This window comes from Physeter macrocephalus, unplaced genomic scaffold, assembly GCF_002837175.3.
Source record: "Physeter macrocephalus isolate SW-GA unplaced genomic scaffold, ASM283717v5 random_334, whole genome shotgun sequence".
Taxonomy (NCBI): domain Eukaryota; kingdom Metazoa; phylum Chordata; class Mammalia; order Artiodactyla; family Physeteridae; genus Physeter; species Physeter macrocephalus.
Genome location: NW_021145659.1, coordinates 44,953 through 59,978, shown reverse-complemented (window position 1 = coordinate 59,978; position 15,026 = coordinate 44,953). Strand labels below are relative to the sequence as shown.

At 52.7% G+C, this 15,026-nt stretch overlaps 1 protein-coding gene across 1 annotated transcript in view; it reads right to left on the bottom strand.

The window, feature by feature from the left end:
* Window positions 1-15,026, bottom strand: part of LOC102987601 (protein Daple) — a gene marked incomplete at its 5' end in the record, with an annotated part of 74,236 nt that overhangs the window by 15,016 nt on the left and 44,194 nt on the right. Inside the window, 6 exons of the mRNA XM_024131105.2 lie at window positions 2,187-2,425; window positions 3,721-3,810; window positions 6,450-6,595; window positions 8,535-8,721; window positions 10,532-10,675; window positions 13,837-14,114. Coding sequence (XP_023986873.2) covers window positions 2,187-2,425; window positions 3,721-3,810; window positions 6,450-6,595; window positions 8,535-8,721; window positions 10,532-10,675; window positions 13,837-14,114 — 1,084 coding nt within the window. The remainder of the gene's footprint in view (window positions 1-2,186; window positions 2,426-3,720; window positions 3,811-6,449; window positions 6,596-8,534; window positions 8,722-10,531; window positions 10,676-13,836; window positions 14,115-15,026) is intronic.

Genomic DNA, 15,026 nt, shown 5'->3' with positions numbered 1-15,026 from the left:
CAATACGTTTCTGGCCTGCTGTAATGAAACAGTCTACCTGAAGTATTCACTAATAATTCTTGTATATCTGAAATAACCTCTTGTGGCAGGATGAGTTTAAAAATAATGAAAGTACTTCTTTGTCATACCCCAAAGCCCTCAACACCAAGAATTATTATATGCTTTTAGATCTCCTATGCATCTTCTAATTCATGACCTTTAAATCACAGAGGCTTATCAGAGCAGACAACTGGTCTAACTTTTTGAACATGTCATACAGAAGCAATCAGTATATCCAATTTCTGATTTGGAATTAAATTTGGTACCAGAACCTCCATTATTTCTTCCTCTATAGCACCACCTGGTGGCCAATGCTCACACCACAGGATAAGGGACCGACTTTATGTGATGCTGGGGCCCATGGCTCTGCTGGGGCCCCTGGTTAGGCAGCATGTTGGTTCAGCTTTAACTGCAGGCAGTGCACTTGTTGGTGAAGAGCTCAGGCTCCAGAGCTGACAGACCTGTGTTCGAATCCAAGTTCTGCCACTTACTATATCAGCAAGTGTTTCACCTTGTCAAGCCTCACTTTCTAAGCTCTGAAAAGGGGCTGATTAATCATGCCTACCTCACGGGGTAGTTAGGACTAAACCCAAGGCAGATAAAGTAAATTAGCTGACAAGGTACTGAGCCCAAAGAAAGCACCCAATGCATGGCTGCTGTTATTGATAATCAACACTGACTTGCTCATTCATGGATGGGTACAAGCATATTTTTTCCTCTGAAAGTTTGCCTGACTCAATTAGGCTGGTTATAGTTAATTAAGTCAACTTTAATACAAACTGAGGTGATAAATGTCAAAACATTTAAATAGTCAAGATGAAAACCTGGGGCCACAGATCCCCTCTAGATAAAAACCAATGTTAAGCTTCATTATCATTTACCTGCACAGGAGCCTTTTACCTAATCTGACCTCCTGTAAAGAACAGGAGTGCAAGCGTTGGTCCCCAAACAATGTGTGCATGAATGCATTTTCTTTTGTGCATTTGAAAGTGACACAGAAGGACCTGAAGTGGTGAATGTGGCCTCCTGAAAGGCTTGTACACATGTCACACTCAGAGGGTGGCTTGTCACGGGCCCTTAGTGCTATAATGTCAGCCACCACCCCTGACGGTGTGTGGGTCTCAGGCATAGGCCTGATCTTCAGAAAGTCCTGATGTCTTTCATAAAAATTTAAATTATTCAGGCTGCGGTTCTGGCATACATAATCCATGAAATGATATTTAAAAGTAATTGGAAATTTAACCTTGTTTGAAGTAACTGCTGTGGTTTAATCGATTCTAAGATGCACATCCCGACCCCCCCATCTTAACATCGCTGAAATCAGGATGCAACTTCCACAGTGTCTTATAGTCACCACTGGGGCCAGATGGAACTGTGACAGAACTGTCACTGCCGTGACCAATATATTTTACTCATATTTTCCTTTTATGTGTGTACACAAAAATCTGTCTAATTAAGTCTTTTAGAAGAGCTCTTCAACAAGAGTATGATAAAAATTCTAAGTGGTAAAGCATTGCATCATTTGATTGCCAGTGGTATATAAAGTAATTGGGCAGTTTATATAATTGACAGCCTCTTAGAGTTTGACAGAATAAAGCACATTCAACTAGAAATCCATTTCAGAACCCCTGGCAAACTCCAAATGACGGCCCTCATGGAAAGGTAAGCCGGGCCCCCTGGCTGGTAAGACTGGAGACCAGGTCAGGCTGGAGAAGAAAACCTGACTGACTGTTTAAGTGCTAAAAGGACTGGAGTCACACGTGGACTTGCAAAAGATCGCACATATGCACATTGCCTGTTAGATGCGCCGGAGATCTCCCTACAGAAATAGTCTACTCTAAATCTCTGACACGTACAAGGAAACCCCCAAACATATGCTACTGAGCTCGCCTCTGGTGCCTGCGTGGTCGCCAGCTTTGATTTGAGTCCCTCCCACCATCTACAGGATCAGCGATGCTTCTCGCTCGACATGGGTTTGTATTTTCTTGGTTATTAACACACCTATGGAGGCAGATGTGCGTGTAAACAGCACACGCCCTTCACGCTCTTACACACACACGTGTGCACACCCACACGTCGTCTCCCTCTACCCGGTCCAATGAGAGGGTCCCTTAGACCACCCCCTGCAGCCAGGTCAGCCCGCCTACCTTTTCCCAGGGTCCCGTTGTGGATGTCATGCTCTTCTGCACAGCTTGAGCCCAACGGGGTGGCCTCGGGGTTCTCCGGCTGGGATCTGAGCGGCTGAGAAGTGGACGGTGAGGTTGGGTCTGGGGACTCCAGCTGCCGGGGAGGACTGTCTGTAGTTGACTTCAATCGTTCTCTGGAACCCTCTTTCTTTGGTTTGATGAGTTTGACTAAAGCTTTGGCTCCAATCCAGTGGTTTTTCCTAGTTAGGAGTAGATTTTTAGGACACAATCAACCCTCACTGCCCCCTCCAGCAGGTTACTGCTGGGTGCCCTAATGTGGGCTGGGATTCCCATCAGCAGCCTGGGAAGCTGGCCAGTAACCACCACCATGACCACTGTATTTGGGGCTCAGGAGGTAGAACAGAATTCTCGGTCACGCATGCGCCCGGGGATAGTTAGAAGCATGTATCGGGTCAGAAATTCACACTAGTCTCCTGGGAAAACAGAACGTCAAGTACGCCCATTAACTCTTGATTATCTCTGGGAAATAAAGGAAGTCGTGCTCTGCTAATGTGATCTATTAGATGGCAATGTTTCTGCCAAAATGCCCTTTTCAGCGTCACATTCCTCCTCATCCTCTGCTAAAGTTCACAGTAAGCGTAATAAGCTGGCATTCCTTGACCACTCCCGGCACCGAGGAATCCGGGCGAGGCGGCAGAGGGCAGGGAAGAGTGTGCCGTGTGAATTAAAAACAGGGAATTTCATGAGTAAGCGATGAAGCTGTAGCTGACGGGAAATGGAGGCTCTGCTGTTACAAAAAGAGAGCCGCACCCGAGTTCTAGTCCTGCTCTGAACTGAACGGCACTGTGTTTACACAGATCACTCCGTTTCCTCGTCTGGACCTCAACTTCTCCATCTGTCAGAGAAGGCTGAGACTGAGGTTCTGAAATTCTGTAGTTGTGTGATTTCAACAGAGAGGCCTTGAAGGGTGCACGGTGATCCTGACTTTGAGGCTGGGCTGGGACAGGACCACGTGCGGGGCCGACTCCCGGGGGAAACGGCGCTGGGCAAGGCTGGCCAAGTCTTGGGGGATGGAGCCAGCCCTGAAACCCACTGCCCTCTGGAGAAGGGGACATGTCTGTGAAGCCGCCCTGGGGTTCAGTGAATCCAGAGGAATTTGCATACGGCCAAAAGGTGCCCCTGTTTGAAGACTGAGTGCTGGGCCTGGTGTCCTATCCAAGGTTCCTTCCCTAAACAGAAACATGGTTTTCTACACTCCGTTAAATCCTGAGAAGAAGCTGACAAGGCAACCCTTTCATACCGCTTTAATGGCTCCCAAACCACTGACTCTGTGCTGGCATTTGCCACCCCTCACAGGACAAGCACGAGGATGGGGCCGAAAGAAATTCTAAGATCTTTCTGACGTGGGAGGGAGGCGCACACGGCTGACCTGTCACTGTGGAAGACGCAGGCCCTACACAAAGTTTCACCCCGAGCGCGAACAAGGAAGGTTTTCTGTTCTGTGTTCAAGTCCCTGAAACTTAAATCAACTCACTTCTTTGGAGCAGGATCGTAGAACTTGTACTGATCCATGATTTTTTCTTCCAGTTTTTCCTTATGTCTTCGTAGGGCATTTAACTTGTCTCTGTGGAGAGAGGGAAAAGACGATCAAGCCAGTTTTACATAAAACAAATGAACTCACTCACCAGCTCGGCCTGGGACCTGGCGCGGTGGACACGGCAGTGCTCGCGGCCATCTTGGTCGCTGAGTTGGGAACATGCGAAGGGAAGCATCTGACATAGGTCCAGAAGCCCTAACGCCTCGAAGAGGCCTGCTGAAGCACCCAGGATCTAGCTGTGAGTGAACTCAAGGGAGCAAACCCATAACCGTCTGACAACCCAAGCTCGGAAGCAAGGATTCTCTGGCCAGGCCATTCAGGATGTGGGACACCCCAGGGTCAGACACGAGGCCAGCTCCTGGGCGGGCACAGCAACAATACCTTGGTGGTGGGAGAGGTCTGCCCTCAGGGAGTCGGGTGGGCATCAAGGTTGAGAAAGTCATTTCAGCAAATTCAGACCTCTGACCTGGACCCATTCCAGTGCTGGGTTTCTGATAAAACTTCCATGGGAACAAACTCAAAAGATTTTAGGGTCCAGAGAGAAGATAAGGAGCAAAGCGGGCCTGGAAACACCAGAGGGGGTGGTGGGGACTGCGGCACAACTGGGCCACCGCAGCAGATCGCTGCCTGGGGTGGCATGTAGACCTTCCCATTTTTCAGAGCAGCCAGAAACTCAGACCGTGAAGCAAAATCTCCTGACTTGTAAATGCTGGAAACCAGCCTGTATATTCAAAAACACAGAAAAGACCAAAGAGATACCTCTTGAACCCTGGGCTGCCAGAGGGCACCTCTGCTTCCCGGGAGGGAAGTTCTGGCCTTCCTGATACGAAGGGTGTGCTTTTCTTTTATCTCAGGGAGTCAGGCAGGTGGACTCCATACAACACTGCCCACAGGGCCACCAACTCCTGTCCCCTCCAGCCTCTCACCACCTGTGCTGTCTTTACAGCTCGGACCCTTGGCTTCCTCACTGGAAAATGAAGCCTCTGGGCCAGAGGCAACTTTCTGCTCAGGCTTCTTTCTGTCAAGAAGCTGCCAAGGTTCTACCCAAACTGAGGACCTTCCCAGGAGCCCCCCACGAAGGGGGCACATCATGCAAAGGGGCAGCTTTGTGAACCACTGGGCCCCGACCCCCAAGCCCCAACCCCTTGCTGTTCCCAGCCTCCTTGACTTGACGTCTGTGATCTGTTATTCTGTCCTCACGGCCGTGCTGCCCCGCCTTAAGCTTGGAGTGCTTTCGCGGCTGGGTTCGCCCCAGAGATACACACAAACTCAGAGAACAGGTCCCGTGCCCCTCTTGGCCCCCAGCACAGTGCTCGGCTCAGAGCAGCCTCCGGGAAGCCTGCCAACTCCTGGCCCTCTGCAGACGCTCTGTAATGCAGAACTGTCATCCAATCATCCCCCTGGGGTCCAGGCACCTACTCTTCTAGTTAGCACCTGCCCAGTGTCTGCTGGCAATTATTATCAGCTGGATTATAGAGGGCCAACTTCAGGCAACGGTCATTTCTATCCCAAAATTACAGTGCGGTTTTCAAGGTAAACCATCTCCTGGTAGATGGCGAGCCACCTCTGACCATGTCCCTCTGCAGCCTGTCTTCTCTTGCCTTCCCCACGCTGGCCAGCCATTCCCACCCACGAGCAAGGACAGTTCAACCACCACGGCAGAGCGGTGGAAACCCCCTGGATCCACGGATGCATCCTGGATTGTTTCACTTCCAAACCACAAGGTTCTCAGTGCCAGGCTCTTCCTCTTGACCTCGTCTCTGGCAGCTACCTAGGCCCTGCGAGACCAGCACCCTTTAAACACTTCTCAATGAATCCCGACTCGTTAGCCAGGCACGGCAGCCTCCTCCGCTGAGGCTCCGGCACATTCCCTGCACCCAGACCCCTGCCGTGCTCCACCTTCATGTCCCCCCATCTGCCCTGCCTTCGCCCCATCCTGTGTCAGCAGCAGAACCCCAACTCTTCTTTCCACTTCTCCGTGAAGCTCCTCAACCTCTGTCTGGTATGCCCACATCCCATCACCCCCACTAGTCCCTGGTTACCACCGCAGGGGCCACAGCAAAGCCCACATAAACAAACACCGCGGCACACAGGTAACCCACCGCTCTGGATGATCAGGGAACACAGCCACAGGCGATAGAAAGAGATTGGGTATGGCACCTGTGCTCAGCCTCCGATGTGAATTCTTTCCCTTCTTTTCTCTCGCTGGCACGGCTGTATTTTTAGAAGTGCACTTAATTCCAAAAGCAGACTAAGAAGCTTCTGGTGGTGGGCAGTGCCTTTAAAATGCAAATGAAAGCCAACCCCCACCACTTGCAGAAACCCAGAAACACTCCAGGGAAAGAGAGAGAAGGACAGGCTGTTAAGAATAGGCTCTGGGGGACTTCCCTGGTGGCGCAGTGGTTGAGAGTCCGCCTGCCGATGCAGGGGACACGGGTTCGTGCCCCGGTCCGGGAAGATCCCGCGTGCCGCGGAGCGGCTGGGCACGTGAGCCATGGCCGCTGGGCCTGTGCGTCCGGAGCCTGTGCTCCGCAACGGGAGAGGCCACAGCGGTGAGAGGCCCGCGTGAATAGACTCCGGGGCTGTTCTTGCCCAGAACGGGCAGGTCTTGGCCAGAGAAGCCAGGAGCGCTGTGTCGACAGGCGTCCCCCACCCGGGCCCCTTACATGTACTGCTTCTGTTCCTCATGGTACTGCTCCTTGTTCTCCAAGTTCTGTTCTAGAAGCATTTGGTTCTGCTGGCTCAACAGCTGGATCTGGCTCAAGAGGTGATGGTTTTCTTCCTCCAAGTTCCCCTTGAGGCGGGAGAGCAGCTAAAACACAGACCAACAATGTCTTAAATACCGTGTGACCCTGTGAGTCTGCTGCTGGGAATCTAGCTTCCAAAAGAAGGCAAAGGCCACGTGCGCCAAGATGTCCATCTCAGTACTATCTGCACTCGTGACAACTTGAAAGGACCCAAACGGCCGCTTCCCTTGGCAGCTACGCTGTCCAATCCGACAGCCGCGGGCAACGCGTGGCCGCTGAGCACTTAAAATGCAGCTATAGCCCACAATGAGGTGTGCCACAAGGGCGAATACAGCACATCCTCAGGACTTAACTAAAAAAAAAGATCTCATTAATGAATGTTTTGTGGTTACATGTGGAATGACATTTTAGATATACTGGCTGAACAAAATACATTACTTAGAATTAACCCCACCTGTTTCCTTTCACTTCTTTAATGTGGCTAGTAGAAAATTTAAATTACATCTGGTGGCTACATTATTATTTCTAGTGGCCAGCTCGGTCGTAGACGAGGGTGGGCACACTTCTCCTGTAAAGAGCCAGGGAGCCAATATTTTAGGCTTTCCAGGCCAGACGGTGGTCTCTGTTGCAGCCACTCAACTGTGCTGTTACAGCAGGAAAGCAGCCAGAGACAATAATGTAAATGCACAGGTGTGACCGCGTTCCAATAAAACTTGACCTATGGAAACTGACATTTAAGTGTTATACCATTTGCACTTGCCACGAAACATTTTTTTTCACTTTCTCAACTATTATAAAATGTAAAGGTCATTCTTAGTTCACGGCCGTATGGAAACAGGTTTGGGGGCTGGATTTTAGTTTCGGGCTGAGGATGGTCGACCCTTGCTCTAGAATAATACATTTATCATGGTTGGTGTAGCAGGAAAACGACAAGTTTTGGCCTCAGACAGACTGGGTGGCAATCTCCTACTGCAGGCCCTGGCCTGAGGTCCCCTCGGAAATCCTAAAGCACCGCCCTGTGAGGCACAGCCTGTGGTGACGGCGCTCCCTCGGGCAGTGTCTGCCTGTGTCCTGGCCCCCACCTCCTCCACAGGCCCCAGACCCAGCTCAGAGGGGCCTTTGGGCGTCTCAGAACCCTGGTCTCCGCTTCCTCATCTGTGATGCCCCGGAGGACTACCGTGGGCTCAAAGGAAAAGGCTCCCCAGAATGTTTTTCAACAAACAGAGGGCAAGAGGAGCTGTGTCCGGGGTCCTGGCTGTCCCGGAGCTGGGACAGGACCCAGCTGCTCTTCCCTGAGCCATCCACTTTGCCTGTCTTACTTGTCCCGGCGTCTGCTGCTTAAGAAGGTACTTTCCAACCTAGTGCACCAGAAGGCAGAGCTCTGCCCCTTTGGCAACCAGGGGATTTGTGTGCAAGTTCCATCCCGACTACCCCGGGATCAGAAGCCAGTCAGCCAAACCCAAGCACGGAAAAAAATCTGTGACATTTCTCTAGAACAGTGCAGCTGCTCCATGCAAAGAAATGGAAAAACCGTGTGGACACAGCCAAGAGGACAGAAATAAAACAGTACTCAGCTGTTTCCGTGCGCCTGCTCTGACCCTTTGCGAAAAGCAACGGTCAGATGCAAAGGTGTTTCCTAATGCATCCCTACCAGTCATGGTGTCTGTCCCCCTTTCAAACGCCTCTGGTCTCCTCTCGGCCTCCGTACCACCTTCACACAGTCTTCGAGCACAGACGCCGAGAAGGACCCATGGCGACCCCTCCGGGCCCAAGGCTGTCTGCCCAGGGGCCTCGTCCCGCTGTCCCGAGACCCCGCCCAGCCCCAGGCCCCACCTCGCAGTGGTCCCCTTTCAAACGCCTCTGGTCTCCTCTCGGCCTCCGTACCACCTTCACACAGTCTTCGAGCACAGACGCCGAGAAGGACCCATGGCGACCCCTCCGGGCCCAAGGCTGTCTGCCCAGGGGCCTCGTCCCGCTGTCCCGAGACCCAGCCCCAGGCCCCACCTCGCAGTGGTTGTCCAGCTTGGTCAGAGAGATGTCCATGCTCTGGTGCTGTTCCTTCAGCTCGTCGAACCTGGCCTGCCAGCGGTTCAGCTCCAGCTGTGAGCTATTCAGCGAGGTTTTCAGCTCCTTGGTGTGGGTGTGCAGCTCCTCGTACTCCCCCTTCAGCTGATGGTGCAGGAAATTGACCCTGGCGGGGTGGAGAGCCGCAGGGCTGAGGCCTGAAGAGTGCTCCCAGGCCCTGTCACAGCTGTGCAACCTTAGACCAAACCACAACCTCTCTGGGCCTCACAATGAGGGAGCTGAACAAAATCAGAGGCTTCCAAACTGGATTCTTTGGGGTTCTATGAAGGTACCCCTGCTGTCCCCACCTTGCACTGGGGGAGACAGAACAGGCAGGCTCGGTCACCCACTTCAACAGGGCATCACTGTTATGATCTCTTACGTATTGAAAGCTTTGGCATATCTGCCTACTTGGAAAAAAAGGTTCTGTTGTTAAAAGCTTTCTTTCTAAATACTGAACCAGAACATTTTTGCTCAAAAACTCTTTGTCTATGCCCAGCTCTTCTTCTCAATTCCAAGCCCCTTTCTAACTTGGAACTGCCGAGATAAAATATGAGATGCTGGGGTATGATGTAAATCCACTAAAATTATCACCATCATAGTAACTATTATCCAACTGGGCTTTCTCGGGGGAAGATTTGTAACAGAAAGCTCCAAGTACCAGGGGCTCATGGACTCAATTTAGACACAGATGTGTCTTGTTTGGCTACAGTGTTTTTTAAATGAAATTAGTGGGTCAACATTTAAAATTCTGAAAGTTTCACATCAACATTCCAATGTCCAGCTTCTCTTAAGAGAAAAAGCATAAACAAGGGGATCATCTGGTGGCCCCAGGCCTTCCTCCCAGCTGGCAACTGTTGGTGTATATTCTCCACGTCACTCATGTCTGGTCTACCACTGGCACTCTTCACCCACGTGCCTGACCTGCCCGGCCCCTGAGTCTGTAGCCCCTGGTACACATGAACACAAGCAGGTGGGGAGGACGCAGCGCCCATGGCCGTGCCAGAGACAAGAGCTGCTTCAAATCCTGACTCTGCCATTGACTACAAGCATCCACTCTGAACAAGGCCTTTAATCTCAGCCTGTTTCTTCATCTGTTTTAAAAAAAGGATAATAATTCTGTAGATTCTCGTTACTCTTGGTAGTAACATTCTGTAAGGTCCCTGAGACACTAAATTAGCTCTTGGGGGAAACACACAGGTGGGTTCCTGTGAGTCTGGTCACACAATTTTGTCAGCTGATCAAGACACACCTCGTTTTATGTGGTTTCTGTTTAAAGACACCTTATGTGATGCACTCACAGCCGACAGCACTGTAACTCACGCCTGAAGGAAGCTTATCTACCTCACTCCTACATATTCTCCGTAATGTACATCACGGCCTTGCACTTAGGAACACGAGACAGCACTCTGCTCGTGGGCCATTTTAAACAGCGAAATCCTCACCCAAAAGCGCAAAAACACGAAAACCATGGCACTAAACAGGCCACAAAAAGGACGCTCGTTTGCAGAAGGAGCTGTAGGGGTCGAACGCCTCGCTCCTCCTCAGCTGGAGATGTGTGCATCAGGCGACCCCAAATGTCTCGCCACCCAAACGTCCCTGGTAGCTCCACGAGCGCTGATTTGGGGCTTAGAGATCAATGTCAGCAAGGAGGTGAATTCACAAACAGGGAACCCATCAGATGACAAAGGTACCCGTGGCGGACACAGCCCCCGGCATCTCAGGGCAGGAGGCGAGGGCCGCCAGCTTAGGCGACGTGCTGTCCCTAGGGACCACACTGGTCCTTCCACCCCAGCGCCACCCCTCTGGCCTCACTACCATCCGGCTGTTAGCACGACAGGGGCTGTTTTACCAGGCTGACCTCCGCTCAGCGGGGGCAGAGTGCGTGAGATGCTGCTGCCCGCGGGCAGGCGGGGCCCCTGGGCCCCGGCGTTTACCTGTCCAGCTCCTCCTGCAGCCTCTGGTTCTCGCTCGCGGCCACGGCGCTCGTCCTCTGCTCCTGCTGCAAAGCCTCCCTCTCGGCATTCAAAACCTTCTCCAGCTCATCCAGCTCCGCCGTGCGCTTCAGCATGTCACCGTGCCTGCGGGAGGGGACACACCGCTGGCAGCCCTTCCCGGGCCTCCTTTTCCCACGGGCAACGCACACCCCGGGAGACCGCGAAGCCTCCACAGAGAAAGCGGGGCTCGTCTGGCGGCTTCTCTCTGCAGAGCTGAGGGGGGCGGGCAGGGGGCAAGGCTGCATGGCAGGGAATCGGAGGGAGGTGGCTGGGAGAGGCGCCGGGGGTGCAAGCAGCGCCTAGGCGGGAAGGCTCGGGGTCTCCTCCAGCCCCAGGGCCGGAGGCCTCTTCCTCCCACCCGACATGCCCCCACGGCCCCCTCGATTCCGTCACAGTAGCCTTCCTCCCTTGGCCCCCAGAGAACGCCAAGACAACGTCCTCTGAACCCCACACCCTCCTCTCAGGGAGTGCAAATGACTTAACAGGCGGTTCACTCAACACAAACTGATCTAAAAGAAACCAGGGAATAAACAGCTGAATTCCACTGCACATGACAGCTAATCTCACAGCAAATCCCTGCTCCCTGGGGATGGGGTGAGCCCTCCTCTCCCTCGGGAGCCCTTCCTGCTCTTGTCAGACCTCGAGTGGGGGGCCCAGGCAGCTGCCGGGGGACACGCGCGCACACGCACGCACACACACACCCCTCCTTCCCGCCCTTTCATTTTCCTCTTTGTATTTCCTCCTCTGTCTCTCTGTATGGGGTACTGCACAGCTATCTCTGGAGGGCAGCAGCGCACAAGGACAGAGTCCCCGATAAGCCCAGGCTGTTCCTCCCACCTGCTGGAACCTTCCAAGCTCACGATGACTCAAGAGCCCCCAAGTCCAGGGGCTTCCAGCCTTCGTCTCCAGACCTCTACCCTGACCCCACCTGTCCCCGCGCAGCTGTACTCGCACCACCTGACTGGAACCCAGACTTGTGCTTGTGTGGGAGTCAAGCTCAGAAACGTGCTCAGGCAGCTGTTTACAGACAGACAACTGTGTGGTCTTTAGCTTCAGAGCAGAGGATCCCCGACATGGTTCTGGGCGTGGGGCTCTGCCTGGCTTTCAGGGGTGACCTTTCCCATCCAGATTAACGATTCTGGGAAAAGTCATCCAAGGTCTGACAAATTAGGGCCTCTGGCTGACCATCAAGGTCCCCAATTCCCGCTTCCCTGCTGTAACGTCCCGGAAAAGCTCACTGATCAAGCATCTCTCTGACCGTTAGTGAACTACACCACTGCAGAACAGGACCCGGGCGAGTCTGGCTCACCACCACGCCCCAGCACGAGGCACAGTGCTCAGTGAGTATCTGTTAAGAGAACGAATGAGTGAGTGTCTGATTTAAGTGTCAAAGGAAATGAATGTAGAGCCATCATCCCTGTGTTCCAGGTACCCAGACTCCTGAACGTGTAGCCCTGCCGCAGACAGACCCAAGGGGCCTCCAGCCTCTGTCCAACAGAGTACTGGGTAACACAGTGGTTCTGTGCTGTACTGAGCAAAGAATTACAGGGAAAGCAACGATGAACTCTTCCTTTAGAGCCAGCCCAAATTCCACCTGCAAAAACTTTCTCCTGCTGAGCAGACATGAAGAATATCATAAGATGTTATTATAACACATAATAGGAAACCTGAGTGCCTGGTGAGTGCTGGGCGCTGTGCTAGCTTTAGAGTTGAGCAAACACTTCTCACTCCACATCATTAGTCAACTGGATGCCTCTCCTACCACAGCTAGACCCAGCACCCCGTACACAGTAGGTGTTGACTAAGTGTCTCATGGATCCAGGATGGGTGCGGGGGGAAGCAGAAGATGCTCGTTTGGGCCAGCAGCCCCTGAAGGACGGCGATCCGCGTGGATCAAAGGGGTGGAGGACTCCAGACAGAGGCAGAAAGGAAGCACCGGGTGAGTGGATAAATGAACGCCATCACCCCGTGCCCACAGCATCATCAGATGCCCTCACGAGGCTCTGCCGGCCCAACAACGCCCCTGGGTCTGTGATGAAACGCCCTGCACTTCAGCTTTACTTAGCATCTTGAGGCTGAGTCAAGAACACTGGCGGCAGGGCCGTCTCACAGCACAGGACAAGGACAATTGCTCTTCCTCACCTACCCACCCACCCACGCCAAGTGTTTGAGAGCCTCTCTCTCCTGCATTAGAGCCATGTGCACACCACACCTGCTCCCAGACTCTGGGTCCTGCAACCCCTGCCCAGCGGCCTGGAACAATCAAGGATCTGCCAGGGCAGGAGCTCAGGTGATGCTGGTTGACTGAATGCGCACAAAACCCAGGACCCCGATTTGTCAAGAGTGCAAAGTTAAGACTTGTGCATTTCAAGGTATGTAAATTTCACCTACAAAAAAAAGAAGAGTGTGGGGCTGGAGAACGGGAAGTTAAGATGAAACAAGGGTGGCAAAATAGTGATAAATGCAGAAGCCAGTCGTGGGTATACAGGGGTTTCACTCTACCATTCTGTTTACTTTCTATATACTTAAAATTAGGGCTTCCCTGGCGGTGCAGTGGTTAAGAATCCGCCTACCGATGCAGGGGACGCGGGTTCGAGCTCTGGTCCGGGAAGATCCCACATGCCGCGGAGCAGCTAAGCCCGTGCGCCACAACTACTGAGCCTGCGCTCTAGAGCCCGTGCTCCGCAACAAGAGAAGCCACTGTAGTGAGAAGCCCGCGCACCGCAACGAAGAGTAGCCCCTCGCTCACCACAACTAGAGAAAGGCCGCGCACAGCAACGAAGACCCAACGCAGCCAAAAGTAAATAAATAAATTTATTTTTAAAAAAATATTAAAGGTTAAAAAAAACGCAGCCCAGACCTTGACAGGCAAGAAAAGAACTGAGAAGCCAGGGTAAGATGCGTCATTGTAAATTGGCAGCTGTGGTGAACCTCCTCCTTATTCTTAGTTTGGAGAGAAAAGAGAGGAGAGAAGAAAATCCTTAGGGGAGCAGGGACCCCACACCAACAACAGGTTTCCCTGAGCCAAGACTGGCCACGACGCCCCTTCTCCACCTGGAGATCCACCGACACTGGGTCTCCAGCTGCACCAACTCCAAATTGCTAAGGGCGACTTTGATTTGCTTCCCTTTTGACAAGTTCCGGTGCCCCAGACGGTGTGAAGCTGCAGGCCAAGAGGAGACCTGAGGGGCACAGAGCAGAGGCGGGGACAGGAACCCAGGGGAGCCCGCCCCGCCCGCACATACCTCTCCCCGAGCTCCCTGTGCTCCAGCTCCAGGTTGCGATGCAGCGTCTTCAGGCAGCCGTGCTGGCGGATGAGGGCCTCGTACTCCGCGGACTGCCGCTCGTGGAGGGCACCCAGGCGCTCGTGATCCTGCAGCAGCGCCTGGTAGGCGGCCGCCAGCTGTTCCTGCTGCCTCTGCACGTTCTCCAGCTCGCTCTCCTTGGCTGTCTGCTGGCTCTGGAGCAGCGCGTACTGCGCGGTGAGTGAGGCGCTCTGGGAGCCCAGAGTGGAATTCTCCACCTGCCGGGAGGGAGAGGGGGCTGGAGCCTGACACCGAGGTAACAGGGACCATCGGCGCAGGCAAGACGCAGCTGGGACCAAGGACAGTTCTACCAGGACTTAAGGAACGGCTGGAGGAGGCCAGACGGCATCAACAGACTGTTGCGTGGCGCTTCACTCCTGAGCCCCTCTCCGTAGACGTGACCTTTTGGGGCAAATTAGGTCCTCTCTCTGAATAAGCTCCTTGTGTACCCTCTTTGAATACTTTTAAAAGCCTATTTTTAAAAGATAGAGCATCATTGAGGACACAAAATACCTAAACAACCTACCTTAACCTTAACCTAACTGACGCTTACAGAACATCCATCCAACATCCAAAATAATTAGAAATTTAGGAGAAGGGAACACTTCCTATCTCATTCTGAGGTCAGAATTACCTTCATATCAAGACCAGACAAAGAAATGACAACCATAACCAAAAACCCCAACAAAAACAAAACTACAAACCAACATCCTATTTGCTTGTTTTAATAGAACAAATCCGAACTTCTTTGACAGTCTCCTATTTATTGTCTCTGACCCACACGTTTACATATTTTCAAACACCTTTCTCAGAAACTGCAATAAATGATCATTTACTTTCCCACAATCTATTAATGGTAAATAAAAGCCAACATCCTAAAATGTGTGGTCCAGAACACTCTTTTGGCTAGATGCTCTCACCAGCCCGGGAGCTACTCCATACGTTACTTCACTCGTCGAGATCAAAAATTCACATTTGCGGGCTTCCCTGGTGGCGCAGTGGTTGTGCGTCCGCCTGCCGATGCAGGGGAACTGGGTTCGCACCCCGGTCTGGGGGGATCCCACATGCCGCGGAGCGGTTGGGCCCGTGAGCCATGACCGCTGAGCCTGCGCGTCCGGAGCCTGTGCTCC